Source organism: Rattus norvegicus, chromosome 1, assembly GCF_036323735.1.
Source record: "Rattus norvegicus strain BN/NHsdMcwi chromosome 1, GRCr8, whole genome shotgun sequence".
NCBI lineage: Eukaryota > Metazoa > Chordata > Mammalia > Rodentia > Muridae > Rattus > Rattus norvegicus.
Window position 1 is genome coordinate 267,012,133 of NC_086019.1, and position 16,990 is coordinate 267,029,122.

Consider the following 16,990-nt stretch of genomic DNA (forward strand, 5'->3'; position numbering starts at 1 on the left):
GACGGTTGTCTGCCAGGACAGCCTTGTGAGCATGAGCATCAGAGTGTAGACAACTAACTTCAGACTGGAAACGCACAAGCAGAGAGATGCTTGGGCCAGCATGGAGTCTGAGCCTTGGGCCCTGCACACCGAGTGCTAGAGCATGGTGGACCACCCTTGTCCCCAGTTCAGTGGAACCGAATGACAGTGTCACTGTCTGTCTGTCAGGGTAACACCTAGAGGACAGAATCACTGCCTTACTTTGCTGTATCCACGGTGAATATGTGCACACCAATATCCAGCACCATCTCACAGACTGTGTTTAGTGAATTAGACTGAGTACAGATGCTTTGTTCATCAGAACTGGCAAAGGCTAGACCAATATAAAATCTTTTTTGATTACTTCCTTATTTTCTCAGAAATCTTAGCGATATTAATACATCATGATGACTTGTTCCTCCCCTTATCTCTGTGCTGTTGCAGGTAAGTAGATGAGGGGCAACGTGAAACTTCATGAGGATTTGAAATTCAGCCTTCAGGACTTCTCATTCAAAGCAAACAATTCATATATGCACCATACTGTCAAAGGATTCATCATAACTCTAAATAATTAATCATAATTACAATCATTTTATTATAACTCATCCTTACCCACATTTGTAGGAAGCAAATTTAGACGTTTTACATTATTTTAAAATTCATTGTCAATTTAAAAATGAAATCGAATACTAACTGTTTTGGGAAATGGGAATTAGCTAAAAGTAGATTTTTGCCTTGAATATGACTCTAGTGCAGTGAGACAATTAGTGCCACGCAGAGATAATGAGTAGTCAGGTGACTGTGCTCCAGGTGTGACTGACCCCATCTGCCACCCCAGTACACTTGGAGGTTGTGGCGGGCGATGGCTGAGCTTTGGCTACAGGTAAATCTCTGGCCAGCCTGGCTTCAGAGTAGAAATTCTTTCTCAAAACAAACACGTAAGCGAGGGAAGGAGCGGCAGATGGGACGTCATCATTTATTTCTGAATCGCGGTAGACTGGAAGGACTGTGGGAGGTGTCTTGGGAGCCTGAACTCGACAGAGAGAGGTAGGAGCTGTGAGGAGAGTTGGGGGCAAAGTCAGCTACAGCTCTGTTTCTTACGTTGTGTCTTCTTAAATATAATATTCTACATTTTACTGTGGTCACTTGCCCTGCAATGCTTGGAAGTCTTACGTTGTGTCTTCTTAAATATAATATTCTACATTTTACTATGGCCATGCGCCCTGCAATGCTTGAAAGGCAGCTAATAGGAACTTGGGGAATGGCCCAGCGTTTGAACTCGTAGTGTTAAGTAGAATTACCTACCCACATATATATCTGATAGAGTCAGTTGTCACGTTTAGGTCTGGATTTTCATATTAATTTTTAATTCATGGTGTACTTCGTAGCAAATATTCAATGCTAAAAGAGTTACTTTGGACAAAGCAGTGAGCCAAAGACACATATTTAATTTTTAAATGTTCTTATCAGCAACATTTGTAGCGCCATGGTTATCATCACTATGATGTGATGGGTTTGTTCTGTGGTTTTATTGTTCTGCACTGAATAATTGGCAGTAGCAGATCACGGATAGAGCAGACACATCTGCCGTGAGTATTCCTATAGATGTGCAAATGCTAAGCTGCCACACAAACCCAGATTCACAGAAAATAAGTTATGAAATGTCTTAAGAAAGTATTTTATATTTTCTCTTGGTTTTCTGGTTGGGCTTTATCATTCTTAGTTCCAAATGGCAGAGAGCCGTTCCAAGTCTAGTTCAATAACGACATTTCCAACTGTCTCATCATGCAACATTTGGTAAAAGGGAGACTAGAAGAGCCAAATGTGTCACCCGTGCTGGGGAACATGGGCTGCAGTAATTAGTGTGTCGTCTTCAAATAGGAAATTAGTGCTTCAGAGCAATGACTGCACCCTCCCAACTGTCTCCAAGCTCGCGGGCGGGGCCAGCCAGACTGTGGGCTGAGCTGTTCATGGCTATCCTCTTCTGTTCCCAGCTCACAACCTGAAGATGACAGTCATTCTCATTGTATGCAGAGAAAGTGGTTTGAAAGACTAAATGATTTTGTCCTTGTCCAGTAGTATGAACCGGGAGGCTGCTCTGAGGGAGCTTTAGCACCCATCACCCAGGCTCCACAGATGAGGAACATCAAGAATTAATGAGGCATGACTCCTCCTACTGTTGCGGTCAAACAGCTAAGACTGGAGAGAGCTGCTGGGTAGAGCTCTTGGAGGGCTGCTATGCCAGGCTCCTGGATGCAAACACAGGATAACATCATTAGTAGTGTGAGGGATTAGTGCCTGCCCATGGGATGGGTCTCAAAATGGGCAGGTCACTGGTTGGCCATTCCTTCAGACTCTACTCCATTTTTGACCCTGCATTTCTTTTAGACAGGAGGCATTTGGGTCAAAAGTTTTGTAGGTGGGTTGGTGTCCCCATCCCTCCCCTGGGGGTTCTGTCTGACTACTGGAGGTGGTCTCTTCAGGTTGGGCATTTCAGCTAAGGTCACCTGCATTGACTCCAGGGAGCCTCCCAAATCCTGGGTCTCTGGGACTTCTTAGAGAATCCTTCTACTCCCTGTCCCCAGCAGCTGCATATTGCCATTCCTCCTGGCCCTCTGGAACTCTCTCCTGTCTCTCCCCATGCTTGATCCTGCCCCTCTATTCTCCTAACCCTGCCCTCACCCACCCAGGTCCCTCCCTCTCTCTGCCTCCCATGACTATTTTGTTCCGCATCTAAGTGGGGTTCAAGCATCCTCATTGGGGCCTCCCTTCTTGTTTAACTTCTTCGGGTTTGTGGAGTATATCATGGGCATTCTAAACTTTTTGGCTAAAGTAACTGACTGAGACAGATGCAGATACACACAGACAAACATTGGATGGAGGTCAGGGACACGTCTGGAAGTTGGGGGAGGATTTGAAGGCTCTCAAAGAGATGGCAACCCCACAGGAAGACCAACAGTGTCTACCTACCTGGACCCCTGGGAGCTGCCAGAGACTGAGCCACCAACCAAACACCGTACATGGGCTGATCTGAGGCCCCGGGCTTGTATGTGGCAGAGGGCTGCCATGTCTGACCTCAGTGCAAGAGGATGGGCCTAGTCCTTCAGAGACTTGATGCCCAAGGAGGGTGGATATAAGAGGGTCACCCTCTCAGAAGTGAAGTGAAGTGAAGTGAAGTGAAGTGAAGTGAAGTGAAGTGAAGTGAAGCGAAGTTGAGGGGAGGAACTGTACGAGGAGGGTACTGGGAGGAGGGCAACATTTAGGATGTAAATTAGTTAATTAATGTAGGATCTGGGGAGAAACAGGCAGCAGAGCAGCATGAAAATGCAACGCCTGACGTCAGAGGCTGGGCTGCCATGTCAGTGCTTAGATGACCTTTTTCAAAACTTAAGTTGTTGGCACGCTTTGTGCATGCCCTTCTTCCTGACAAAATTGAGAACGTAAGGCATCCTGCTACTAAAGGGCAAGGCCGATGGTGAGAACCACAGATCGGTGGGGGAAGATCGTTGTGGTCATCTTCAGGTTCCTTTACAGCATCAGGCCAGAGCAGTGTGTGTCCTGAGAATGCAGGTTCCTGTCCCTGGTGTCACAGCAGAACCTCTCGCTGTTAGTCTCTTAACAAGACCTTCAGCCCCACTCTGTAGCCCAAGATAAATCCATTCGGTTCTTTAAAATCAATTAAACTGAAAGCCCACAGAGCAAATCTGAGTCTTAAGAAAGGCCTTTACAAATAAAATATGCAAAACTGAACACATGTCAGTGACAGATTTTCTTCCCGTGTTTGAGTGTTGGTGTCACAGAGATGCATTACACTTTGGGACACTCAGTCTCAACCAAAGATGTGCACTTGCAGTGCTTGTCTAAGCAATAACAATTTATGGGCATGAATATTTATTAATTATATTTTATAGACCCTTGAGGTCCAGCAATGGGTGGCTGAGAAAACAGCTCTCATTGTTAAAAATCTGTCACTGGAGGTATCATTTATAAGCCAAGGAGAGACAGACAAGCGGAAGACACTGTAACTCCTAGATGATTGTGTTTGAACAAAACCTTGAGTTGACATTTTCCTCAAGGCCTCGTTTGTATTGCTGTTGGAAGAATAGCTTGCCCAGCAGTGTTTTTGGTGTATGGGCAAGTTGTCTTCTGTAACGTTTCCAAGAGCATACGAACACACTCTGCCTTCCGCCCTTCGTAGGGCTTGCTTGGAAATGACACTGCGTTCACATGGCACACAGATGTTCCCAGCCCCTCTAAGGGGAGAGCTACAAGCCAAGCTCTATCTGTTGGCAGCCACACTTAACACAATGGTGGAACTTTATTAGAGTGATTGGTCTCTAGCTTCCATACCTTTATTTATTGTGAATTCATTGCTTAAGCAAAAGTGTAAGTTAATATTAAATTATCAATCCTTAGCAGGTTCTCCAGTCCGTATAATATCTTCAGGCAGATGCTTTCTCAATAATAAGAAAGCAAAGCCTTAGATTCCATTTATGTCCTATGCTAGACAATGGATTGCCTCTCTTTATTGTGTCCTTTCTCATCTGCAAAGGGTTTTATGAATGATGATGTATCACAGTCCTTCAGCCACTTATATTCAGAACCTGGAAGTTAATGTGTTCAACTAGGGCTGAGAATCTCAAAGATCTCCATAAATAATGAAGCCATTCACTGTGCTCCAGGATGCTGCCTTCCGCACTGATGGAATTTTCTCTTGTTTGAAAGAGTGTTTAATTGCGGTGTCCGTCATCTTTAATATTTAATAATAATTTTATTAGCTGTATAGGATGAAAGGGACAAAATCTGTGGTATCTGGTGCTGGGCATCAATTTTTTTCTTATCATGACTTAATGAACATTATAATTACAGGGAAAGGCAGGAATATGAATTAGCTTGGCAGCTGTTTGGGACTTGCTAGCTTAGTGGGCAAACCCAGAAAAGGCACAAATACCCTTTGTTGGCGGCGTGGAGACCTTCACACAGATTACCCTGCGTTTCAGCAGTCATTCCTTACTTACAGCGATGGGCACAGGCTTTGGGGAAAGTTTTCAAGATGCTCGGTCAGAACTCCTGCTGGTTGCACAGCAGCAAACGGGACATTCACAACTTACAAAGCTTAGTCTTAGCAGGTGTAAACTCCCTGATCCCTTTGGGTGTATTTTGAAAACTTTCATTTCCATTCCTTAAACATTTTTGATAATATTTTCCTTTCTGTTAAGACAAACAAATACCTGGGTTATTTTGAGTGGGAGCCTGGCGGTAACTCCTGTCACCACAGCACGTTTTATTTAAGTAGCACCTTGCACCTGAGGTTTTCCAAGTGCTTTGGAGTACATTTTGTTAGGTAGGTCCGTGGATGGAGGTCAGGGGGGAAAGGTTATTTGTAACACTAAACATTTCCTGTGTCTGAGAAGTTGAACCAGGGCCTGGGGAGAAAGTAATTTTTGTCTTTAGGTCCTAGATGTATATGTCTATGAAATAATTGCCAAATTTTCGATGCCATTTATTCGTTCAGAACTGAAACCAGATATTGTTACATTTAATGTGCTTTTAAGCCTATTTTAAAACAGATCATTTTTAACCCCCTCCAGCAACTGCTTCGAGAACGACAGCAGATGGCCAGCCGTCCCTTTGCTTCTGTTGATGTAGCCCTGGAAGTAGGAGCTGAACAGACAGACTTTCTGCGAGGGCCATTAGAGGTAGGAACAGTGGTGCTGAGGGGACCAGCGTGATTTGCATATTTATATTGCCTCTCTAATCTGCATCTGCTTTCGAAGCCACACAGAGTCTGATTATCTGGGGCTGACAAGAGTCAGCCACACATGCTAAGGTACTTTCAAGGCACATAGATTTAATGGTAAAGCAGGAGCTACAAAGGCCACTGGAGAATCTATTAGCCCAGGCAAGAGTGACAGACTGCTCACCTGGCTTCCTCTGCCTGTCAGATAGGAGCCGAAGGAATTCAAGGTATAGTTCTGATGGGAGGAATCTGAACGCCATTCTCAGTCCCCAGAGGCTCTTGTGGCCGCTCACTTAACATTTCAGGTCCATGTTCGTTCCTTAAGTTTTACTGCAAAAGGCGTGTGGGGATGAGCTGAGGCTTAATCACATAGTTCAGCTTTTAGGCTTGCCTGTCAACTATACTGGGCATTTTGCGGTGAAAGTCGAAGAACTTGCTACTTTGTTGTATGTACAGAAATAGAGCAACAGGGTGGAAAGTGTGGCTGCATTTGAGTGTAATGCTGGAATCTCAGGTAAAGTGTCAAATCGGCCTCCCAAAGGAAAACTTCAGCCTGTGAGGGATGACTTTCCAAAGCTGTCCAAGGCCTTCAGATTTAACTGTATGGTTATCAGTTTACTCATGGTGTATGCAATATTAGACAGGAGCATAGGACACTCTAGAACTGACATTTTCAATCCTCTTTTTTTTTTAAAGAAATGCCACTATTTAACTAATAATGTGTTATCACTAGATTCTCCACTCCCAAGGAAAGTAAAGAATGCAAAAATAGAATAATCCTAAAATCTACGTACAAATATATTTGGTTTTGTCTGTAGAGGTTTTGTCATTGTTAAAAATGAAACCTGAAGTATACCTCACAAATAAAATGAAAAATACTAGTTTTTGAATGTGTGTGAGTATGTGTATGTGATATGTTTGTGTGTGTGTGTATATGATGGGTGAATGTGTGTATGATGTGTGTTTGTGTGAGTGTATGTGATGTGTGTGTATGATGGGTGAGAGTGTGTGTATGTGCATGTGGGGAGAGGGGGAGAGAGGTCGTCAGCATGACGCTTCTGTATACTCGACTTCTTCCCTGCTCTGGGTCACAAGTTGCCGTGGAAGGGTAGAGCTGTAGGAAGGGTAAGTGGGTCTTCTATTGCCAGGAGGGCACTTGAAAGGCAGAAGGTGTGAATGAAATGTACAGCAACTGCTTAGATTTCATCTTATCCCTCTCTTTCAAATAATGTTATTCTAAAGACTGAAGAAGTAAGCAGAAAACCTAGACTGCGACTAAACCTCTGTTTAGTGTAAGGCATGTGTACACAGTCGTGCAGAAGCACCTGGAAGAGAGACCACAGGGACAAGCAAGTGCCACCTGGGCAGCTCTCACAGGCTTGGCTCCTGGACTGCAGGCTTTCACTGCTGGTGCACAGGTGCCGAACGAATGGCCCTCCTCTGTGGGGTTTTCCTCCCCAGTGTGGAAGTCTTTCATGTACGTTTTTATTTTTCTTCACTTAAATTATATTTTGTAGAATTTAAAACATGCGCACCTTTATTTCACTGATTTGTACTCCTGGTTTGTGTTCTTCGTTGAGATTTTCCTGGTAGGCCCTGGACCGCAGTTCCTCTGTACTCTTGTTCCACTCCCGGTAAAGCAGGTCATTGGTGTCTGTTCTTCCACCCACTCCAAGACTGTGTTTTCACACACACACACACACACACACACACACACACACACACACATATGAGCGGGGCGGAGACAGAGACAGACAGACAGACAGATTTCTTCCTAACGACTCACTTCCTTGCCTCTGTCTACTGTGTGTTTTTCTGTCTCCCTCCATATCCAGCACTTACTGGCCAATGACCTCCCATGATTCTAACCCTTGTTAGGACATAAAAGGCCCACCTCCTGCAAAGTTAATATAGTCATTTATAAGATACTCGCTTTCTGCTTCCAAATATTAAACTAACCAGAAGTTTTGATACATGTATCACAAATGATTTCCTTATTATAACATGTTTAAGTAACCGCAAACACAGATTACTCTTTGCTTGCGTTTCTGATTGTTCCCAAGTCACAGAAGAGATGCAAATGAGTCATTGTCCTTGCCTGCAGAGTCAGCAGTTGTGAGCAGAAGTGAATGCTTTGGCTGGCGCATGCATGGCTGTGAGAGAGCCCTGTCTATCTATGCTCAGCTCTAGGGTCGTCTTGGCGCTCTGCAGGCCAGGGACCAGACCGCTGCTGCCCCTCTGATGCTCCACTGATGCTGGTGGAGCGTGGGTGACCTCAGACCGAGGCACTTAAGTCCGCTCCTACATAGGCTTCATTTCTTCCTCCTAGTGACACACTCTCTCGCCTCTTCCTCCATGTTCTTGAAGACGTTGGAGGAGGTACTGAAAGTGTCTCTGAACTCACCAGTTTTCCTCCCTAGTCCATGTAGTCTCTAAAGTTAAGGTCGGGGGAGATGAGACTGCTCTGCTACCTTGTGCTCCTCAGGACACTGGTAAAGTGTGTTCTGCCTCCTCTGTTAGGCTAACACTGGGACTCGTGCTTTTCTTTCCTGCATTGTTGCTACATTCTCCGAATAAGCGGGACGTCTTTATACTTTTTACGCCATTTCTCGTCAGAAAATTTAACTTCAAGATAGAGAGGGGAAAAATAATTACATACTAACTCCCATTCAGCCAAGTCCATTTTATCAGGGGCTGATTTCTTTTTTTTGTTTGTTTGTTTGTTTTGTTTTGTTCTGTTGTGTTTTTTTTTACACCTGCCACTTCATTTGTTTTTACTTGCAAGAGGAATTTAAACAAAAATTTAAGGGTGATTTTTTTTCTCACCCCTATGAATCATTTATGAATTTATGAATCATTCAATAAAACCAATTTAACTATTGAAGTTAGCAAAGTAAAGGGAAATATGCACAAGAACCCAAGAGCGAAGGCTGGGGGAGGAGGGTGTGGTTGGTGTCCAACAGATGCACAGATGCAGTGGTTCACCTGCTGGGGACCGCGACGCCACCCCAGAAGGCAAGCACAAGACCCTTTAATAATGAGGATGCCCCCAACATTTGAAAAGAGAAAAAAAGGAAAAAATCCAGAAACACACAACCCCACAGACCACCCAGCCATAACCACCATCCTTAATCAATCATAGGCATCTCTTCATTTTATAAAAAGATTAAGATATTGAAAAATTATTTTCTCATATTAGTAAAGGTAATAGAATTCAGAAGTTTCTTAGAAAACCCCATCTAGAAACTGCCCTCCAGTCTCCACTCCTTTTGCTGAAGACCAGCAGGAATACAGAGTTTGGAGCCCTGGAGCTGCTGGTGAGAATGGGAAGCCCAGCCCAGGAGAAGTCTGACGAGAGCAGGGTGCACAGGGGAGGTTGCAAGCAACTCCTTGTGATTCCTGGCTGTGTGGAAATGGGAACACGAGGTGGTCAGAGAGGCCTTAACCTCCTCCTTAATACACAAAACCAGTTTGTACGAAGATCCAAGCAGTCCCAAACTGAGGCGAACACTTCAATTTTTACTCACATGCTTTTGTTTTCTCTTAAGAATCAAAGTTGCACAAATTAAAATCTTTATTTAATATTACTACATATCACCCCCCCCAAAAAAGAGAAGAAAAATAGAACTTTTTAAAACTCAGGACAGGAAGAGTCTGAAAACCAAATTCCGATTTACTTCCAAATGAAATGAAATGAAGAAAACTTGGTTTCTAATTGGAGGTGGAGTGGGGATGGGACAACAAAACCCAAGCACAGACCAAGAGCCAGCATCATTCTCCCTACCCTGACCCACCCCACACAAACAACAGCCGGAGCCCGGTGTGAGTGCTCCACTGGGAACATGGGCCTGACGTGGGCCTGGTGGCAGTGTGCTCTGTCCATCGAGACCGCACCCGGGATGCACTCTGCTGTAGTGGGGTTCTGTGTGGGGTGGGGCTTTCAGGATCTTCTTGAGGCTCCTTGTTTAGCTCCACCAGCCTCTCCCAGTGCCTTTCTCCCTGGGCAAGGGCTCCATCAAGCGTGGTCCCTACTCAGCTGAGGTTGGTAAACTGTCCTTCTCTTCTCTGTTCTGTGTCCCACTCTCAACATCTTCAACCATCTCCCTCCTCCTCACTGAACTTGTCATGGGCCCCCTTGGGGCTGGGACTGGATTTCCTGAACATGAACTGGCCCTGCCCCTGGGGGAAGGCTCCTCAGCCGTGGCTCACCCAATTGTGGCTGCCTCCCATCGTCATGCAACACTTCTTGCTCTTGGGGTGTACTCTGGATCCCATTCTTCTTCCTGGCTTCCCTTTAGAAAATCATTGTTGCTGTTGTTGTTATTGTTACTAGAATAGTTTGCCCCAAGCTATCCCTCTTGCTTGAAATTGAAAGGTTCCCCCCAGCTCTGCTGCCTTCTAATTATAGAATTATGGAATCTTTAAAGGCTATGGAACTATAGTTCATAAAATATGCAGTACTTGAAGTATATACTCTGCTGTTTTTAGCATCAATATTGAAGTGCATAAACTCCCAGATTAATTTAGAGTGTTCCAATCTGCACTCACCCACACTTTCCTCCAGACTTGGCAACTGCTAATCTATTTCTATTTGAGACAATTTGTGTAAACAGAATCATAAAGGTTTCCTTACAATTTGGGAATCCAAGTATATACTGTCAGCTGATAGAACCAGGTTCTGTTTTGTTAGTGTTATGTTTTGTTGGGCACTGGTACTGTACTTTTGACTGTTTAAGACAGATTTGCTGTGCAGTTTAAGCTGGAACATTCAATCCTCCTGCCTGAGCTTCCTGCTGCCAAGAGTACAGGTGTGCAGCGCCACGCCTGTACTCTACATTTGTTAATGAAGTTCCTCAACTGGTAGACATTTGGACTATTTCTACTTCACAGTGGTCTTAATGGCACTGTCGTAAGTAGTAAAATCGAGTTTATATTTGCCAAGCTCAAGATTGGAATCACTGGACTTTGGAGTTTTTATAAGCTGTTAAAAAGACTCTGTGTGTGTAGTTCTCTTTGGAAAATTATTGACCATAAATGGAGAGTTTCTTGCTGGCCCCTATTTCTAGGGCAGTGCCACACTGTCTTGAGTACTGTAGCTCTGCAGTATGTTTGGAAGCAGAAAAGGCAAGTCCTCCAACTCTGCCCTTTATGAAAATTACCTTGACTCTTCTTCTCCTTGAAATTCCACGTGATTTTCAGGATCAGGTTTTATTTTCTGCTGAGAAACGTGCTCATTCGGTAGACATTTTTAGACCTTAAATTGTTTGTTTGCTCTTCTTGTTAAATGTAAACTCCAAGTTCCAGCTCAGCAGCTCGGCACTAATTTTTTCCTTTGGAAAACAAGAGGTAGACGTAGAGTTTTTAAATTACATTTTACTTCCTGTTGCTCTGCAGCTAATTTGCCTGCTACTAATTTGCAGCTTCCTAGCTGTGGTTTATTTATCATTACTGCAGAATACTGAAAAGTGTTTCAAATCCCCCACCCACTTTTAAAGAATATATAGAACAGCATGATGTGGCTTATTAATTTACTTCCACCAGCTAATTTTGACACCTGGGGCCATTCTGGAATTACATTAAATGTTTTATATAAATCTGAAAATCAAAGCTTTAAAGGTCCTATGATAGGTTTTTCCTTAAAGTTCAGTATTAAAATCTAACACAATGCCACAGATCAGCAAGCTATTAGTGTTATACAAAAATTATTGACTAATCATAATGTGGTTAGTTAAACAATGGATTTGTCTTAAATTAAATGTGACTTCTGTGTGCATTGTTGAGATTCACGCCTGCATGGTCAGGAAAATGTATGACAGAGGATGTTAGGTAAAGTAGGAGATGGTTATCTCATATACACTGGCTATCTGTGGATAACTGTGCACCTCCGTTTACACCTGTGGGTAGTGTGCACTGCTGCTCACAGCTGTGGGTAGTGTGCACTGCCGTTTATGCCTGTGGGTAAGTGTGCACTGCTGTTCACAGCTGTGTAGAGTGTGTTGCTATTCACAGCTGTGGATAGTGCACACTACTGCTCTCAGCCATGGGCAAGTGTGCACTGCTGCTCACACTTGTGGGTTGCTGTACCCTTGTTTCCCAGCTTCCAACTCTATGACATGAATGAGCTCACACATTTCATTACTTGAATACTGAATCTTTTATGGGCTTTAGTTGTTCAAAAGCCTTTTGAGCAAAAGACAAAGTATATTCTATATATTGATATATATAACAAGAACCACTCTAAATTAATGATTAGTAAATTTGAATCATAGGCTTATATTATCTGGAAAATGAATACCTACCATTCAAACCTAGTAAGTCTTCTAGACTCTGAATTTACTTAGCAACACAATCTGTGGGCTGATTTCACAGATAATGGATTATTTTGTGTAGCTGTTTGATATGTGAAATATATTTGTTATTTTTCTTCCACATATTGGCAAGTTATTGTGACTCCTGATATTTAAAATGTTCTTATGACTGTGTATGTCCAATGATGTCAGTTAAATAGCACCTTAGATTTTTAAAAATAAATTCAATTTGGAAAGTTGCTCTTCAGTACATATCTTAGAGCTTAAGCTGGCTGTTTGCTTTCCCCTGTTAAAGTAAATGTCTGAGTTGAGTCTCAGCAGCTCTGGGCTGGTTTCTTTCTTTGACGTCCTTTAGAAAACAAGAAATGTTAGAGTGATTATACAGTGGATTTTATGGAATGCTTCGTCTGTGCCAGGAACTGTCCTAGCATCTGACGCACACTGGGAATTGAATGAAGAACCTGTCCTTATGGGGCCGTATTATAGGAGGAGAATGTAAGTCTTTTAATAAGGCAGTGGGTGGCGTGCACAATGCAGAAGGGAAAACAGGATGAAGCAGGATGGAACAGCATGTGGACTTGGCGTCTCTGTGGGGCAGACGATGCCCCGTGTTAGACCGTTAAGATGGGACCAGTAATGGACGAAGAGAAAGATGAGCCGGGCTCTGAGGAGGCAACAGTGTGCTGGTGTGATCTAGTAAGGACTGTTGAGGCAACAGTGTGCTGGTGTGATGTGATCTAGTATGGACTGTTGAAGCAACAGTGTACTGGTGTGATGTGGCGAGGACTGTTGAGGCAACAGTGTACTGGTGTGATGTGATCTAGTAAGGACTGTTGAGGTAACAGTGTAACTGGTATCATCTAGCCTGGACTGTTGAAGCAACAGTGTACTGGTGTGATGTGGTGAGGACTGTTGAGGTAACAGTGTAACTGGTGTCTTCTGGTGAGGACTGTTGAGGCAACAGTGTACTGGTATGATGTGGTGAGGACTGTTGAGGTAACAGTGTAACTGATGTCGTCTGGCAAGGACTGTTGAGGTAACAGTGTAACTGGTATCATCTAGCCTGGACTGTTGAAGCAACAGTGTACAGGTGTGATGTGGTGAGGACTGTTGAGGTAACAGTGTAACTGGTGTCTTCTGTCGAGGACTGTTACATCCCAAGAGTAGAGCCCTCAGGCAGCCTGCCCAGCAAGCCTAAGCAGCCCTGAGGAATCCAGAGGAGGCAGAGGACCGTGTGTCCTGTACACCATTTAAAGATGCCAATGTTGCAAGGAACGAGCAGAGCCAGTGTGAGCAAGGTGGAGAATGAGCTGTGCTGGGCATTTTAGGTGATCTCTGTCTGTGTCACGCACTGAGGAGTCTGAAGAGGGCTGACTGTGCGAGGCACTGGTTAGCAAACACCAAGACTGCTTGCTCCTCTCAGACTCAAGAATCAGCTGGGAAGGAAAGGAGGAAGATGATGGAGAGAGACCAGTAATCAAGCTGTGGGCAGCCAGAGTCAACACTGCAGGGAAATGCGCCAGGAAAACCAGGTGTCTCACTCAATGCTTAGGTGAGAGTTGATGTCTCACCAACTGAAGGGCGCTCCTTTGCAGCCGGCAGAAGCCTTGGGTGAGGAAATAGTTTTGGGCCATTAGAGTCCTGAGGTGCAAAGCAGCACAGTCCTGCATGTTGGGGTGAGGGCAGGGGCAGCTGAGTTCTTAGGAGACTTCTGTAGCACCTCAGGCACCATCAGGTGATGGCAAGGCCAAGGTGGTGGCCTAGCATGCTGTGCAATGTGGTCAAATCCCGGGCCAAAGTAGTTATCATGAGTGTGGTGGCTCACCTGAAAAGCTCCAGTGAATCTGTGTTGTGTCTGGCTGACCTTCGACAGCTGTGTACCCGGTGTGGCTCTCCTTACCCACGTGTCACCGTATAGAAAACATGCTGCCCCGTGCTGCTCATGAGTAACTCAGTACATGATTCTCTTCAGTAAATGTCAGAAACCACGGGAAAGCACCTAGGATCTTTAATAGCTTGGTTTTTCTTCTTTCTTTCTCTTTTTTTCTTGCTCAGCTTCCTCTCTTTTTTTAGAGTTGGTGTCAAAGTAGAAATGCAATACTTTGTCATAAACAAATAATTCACAGCTAATAAATTGAAATGATGATTATGTCAAAAATATAATTTCCCCATTTACTTATTTTTTAATTAATTTATTGTATATCTATGGGTGTTCTGCCTGCTTGAATGGCTGCACTATGTGCTTGCTTGGCGACGAGGGCACCCGGAAAAGGTATCAGATCCCCTGGAGCTAGAGTTTGCAGAGGACTGTGAGCCACCATGTATTGCTGGGAATTGAACCCGAGTTCTCTGGAAGAGTGCCTGAGCCATCTCTCCAGCCCTCGCCATTCACCTTTCAGTGGTCTGCAGTGGGTGGTAGTTGACAGTCTGGTCACATATATGGATCCTTATGTGTCATTGACAATTTCTTTAATGACATCCTTTCTTTTCATGTTTAATTTTAATTGCTTTGGCCAAACATTCTTACTCTTATTATAACACTGGCAAACTAGAATTCACTTTAATGACACTAACGACCAACCTTAAAGGATATGTTGGCAAATTTATAAGGTGGTATATTTGAATTATTCTTTATATGTGGTTATGTAAGCCTTTTCATGATCACATACGTGCTACTTTAACAGGGGAGATAATCAAAGTACAAGGAAATGAAAGTATACAGTCTGGGCTCTTCTTCTCTAACTAAGTTGACTTCACATACGTTCAGTGCTCAAAGTCTTACAGCTCATTACAGTGTACCCAAAGTTAGTGTTTCCAACCACACTTTCTAGGAGGCAGAGTCTGGTGACTCCCGGTATTCTCTGAGAGCCCTGTGCCCTTTCACCTAATGACTGACTGACCTCTTGAGGGCCTTCAGTGAGTGTTTGCTGTCAGAGATTAGTACTTAGGTGTACACTACTAACCCTGCCTAGAGGGCACTCTGGGTAATATAAATGGGCATGTATATGTGTGTAGGCATGTATGTGTGTGTACATACATAGGCATGAAACCTGCCTTTGAACTTCTCGATCTTCTCAGGTCATAGAAAAAGTGTGAAATATTTATTTTAAGTTTAAAATGGCATTTTTAAAAGCTTTACTCATACACTGTCCCAATATCATTTAAAAGTCTTCGGCCAGTCTTATTATTAGGAAGAACCCCCCAGAAGACAATTAGAACTGAAACCTAAATTCATTAAAGTTACTGAATATAAATTAAGTATACAAAATTAACCACACTTCTGTATACCAATAATGAATTGTTAAAAACCAAGTAAGGACAAAAATAACGTCCCGACTAACAACAAGCAACTTCCAGGGATACATTGGAAATGAAAGAACTGTCCGGTGAAAGTCAGAAACACTAGTGAAAACAAAGAGACACAAACATGGAAAAATCCACTCTGTCCATAGAAAAATCACCATATCTAAATATGTCCACATTAAACAAAGCAATTTACACATTCAATGAAGTCCCACCAACGTCCTAACGGTAGGATTTTTGAGGAGTAAAGGAAACATCTGAAGGTGTATGGGGAAGTACTGCAGCTAGTCACACAGCTGAATGGATGTTGAACAAACGCCCAAGCTGTAGGCATCACAGTGCCTGACCTTACGCCTTACTGTAGGGTCATAGTAACGAAGACAGCATGGCGGCGGCGGCCAGTCCTCCATAATGCAGCACCATAACCGAGAGCAGACAGACAGACAGTCCTCACACCTAGACTCTGCTGTTCTTTTGATTTTATAACAACCACATGTTGAAAGCAGAACCATTTTCCAGTAAATGGTTCTTGAAAAACTAGAACCTTAAAATCTGCAAAGGAATTAAATTTCGCCCGCATCACTAACCCTCTCAAGAATCTGCTACAGATGATCAAAGATGATCAGTGCCTCTCATGCTTGGTCTTTGACCCTGGGTGAGCAGCCTTGTTCCCTGTGGGCTCTCCACCCTGCACCCATGCAGCCATGGTCTGCACTCTATCTGAAAGCAAGAGGCAAGTATGTTCCTCATGTAGGCAGTTTATCAGGGTTGCTTTATTACAGCGAAGGAGAGGAGACTAACACACACTCATGCCACTTACCCAGCTAACAAAGCCCCGGTCTCTGCGCTTGACTCTGTGACTTCTGTGATTGACAAGGACTTTGCCTTGTGCTAGAACTCTCACTCTTCTGGTCAGAAACCAGTGACTGAATAATCCAGGAGGAGAATGACTGAGGAACACTAATTTAGGGTGGCAAAGGGGTTTCTGTACAATACTGAACTCACAAGGAAGTCTAGTGAACAGAGCCTGCTGTTGTCTCGTAATCATTTTCAAACTAATGTGAGAACTGGGAAAAGCAGACTGGGTTACACAGCATTGGGTATTGGCTGGCTGAAAAAAAAAATCAAGCTAATGAAAGATTTTAGAACAATAATGTCAGATCCTGTTAGCAGCTAGCTGGTAGGTAGAGTATAGACAACTGTCTGTTGCTAACTGCATGCTCATGGAGAGAGAATTTAAAGTTAGAGAATTCCTTATTCACTCACTAACCCATTATTTATTGTGTCCTTCCTCATTCCAGGGACTAGGGATACAGAAACCAGAATAGATTCTTAGTCCCTGCTGTTCTGAATGACAGTTCATTTAGCAGGATAGGAAGAAACACAGTAGATTTGAGACACAGCTTTTAGAATTGCCTGCTCTGACCTGTGTTCCAGTCTGCTTTCTATTGCTGTGATGATGCACACCATGACCAAAAGCAGTGGGAAGGAAGGAAAGCCTTGATGCGCCTTGTGCTTCCGCATTATGGTCCATCACTCGGGGAAACCAAAGGAAAGACCATGGAGGAAGTCTGCTTACTGGTCAACATATACCTACCTCCCAGGAGCAGCTGCCCAGTGT

At 43.7% G+C, this 16,990-nt stretch overlaps 1 protein-coding gene across 4 annotated transcripts in view; it reads left to right on the forward strand.

Moving 5' to 3' along the window:
• Positions 1-16,990, forward strand: part of Atrnl1 (attractin like 1) — a 540,797-nt gene that overhangs the window by 336,082 nt on the left and 187,725 nt on the right. For 3 of the 4 annotated variants that reach the window (XM_008760587.4, XM_063281046.1, XM_039095283.2), the window contains one exon: positions 5,610-5,717. The exons of the other annotated variant lie outside the window; for it this stretch is intronic. In XM_008760587.4, coding sequence (XP_008758809.2) covers positions 5,610-5,717 — 108 coding nt within the window. The remainder of the gene's footprint in view (positions 1-5,609; positions 5,718-16,990) is intronic. 4 annotated transcript variants of the gene reach the window in all.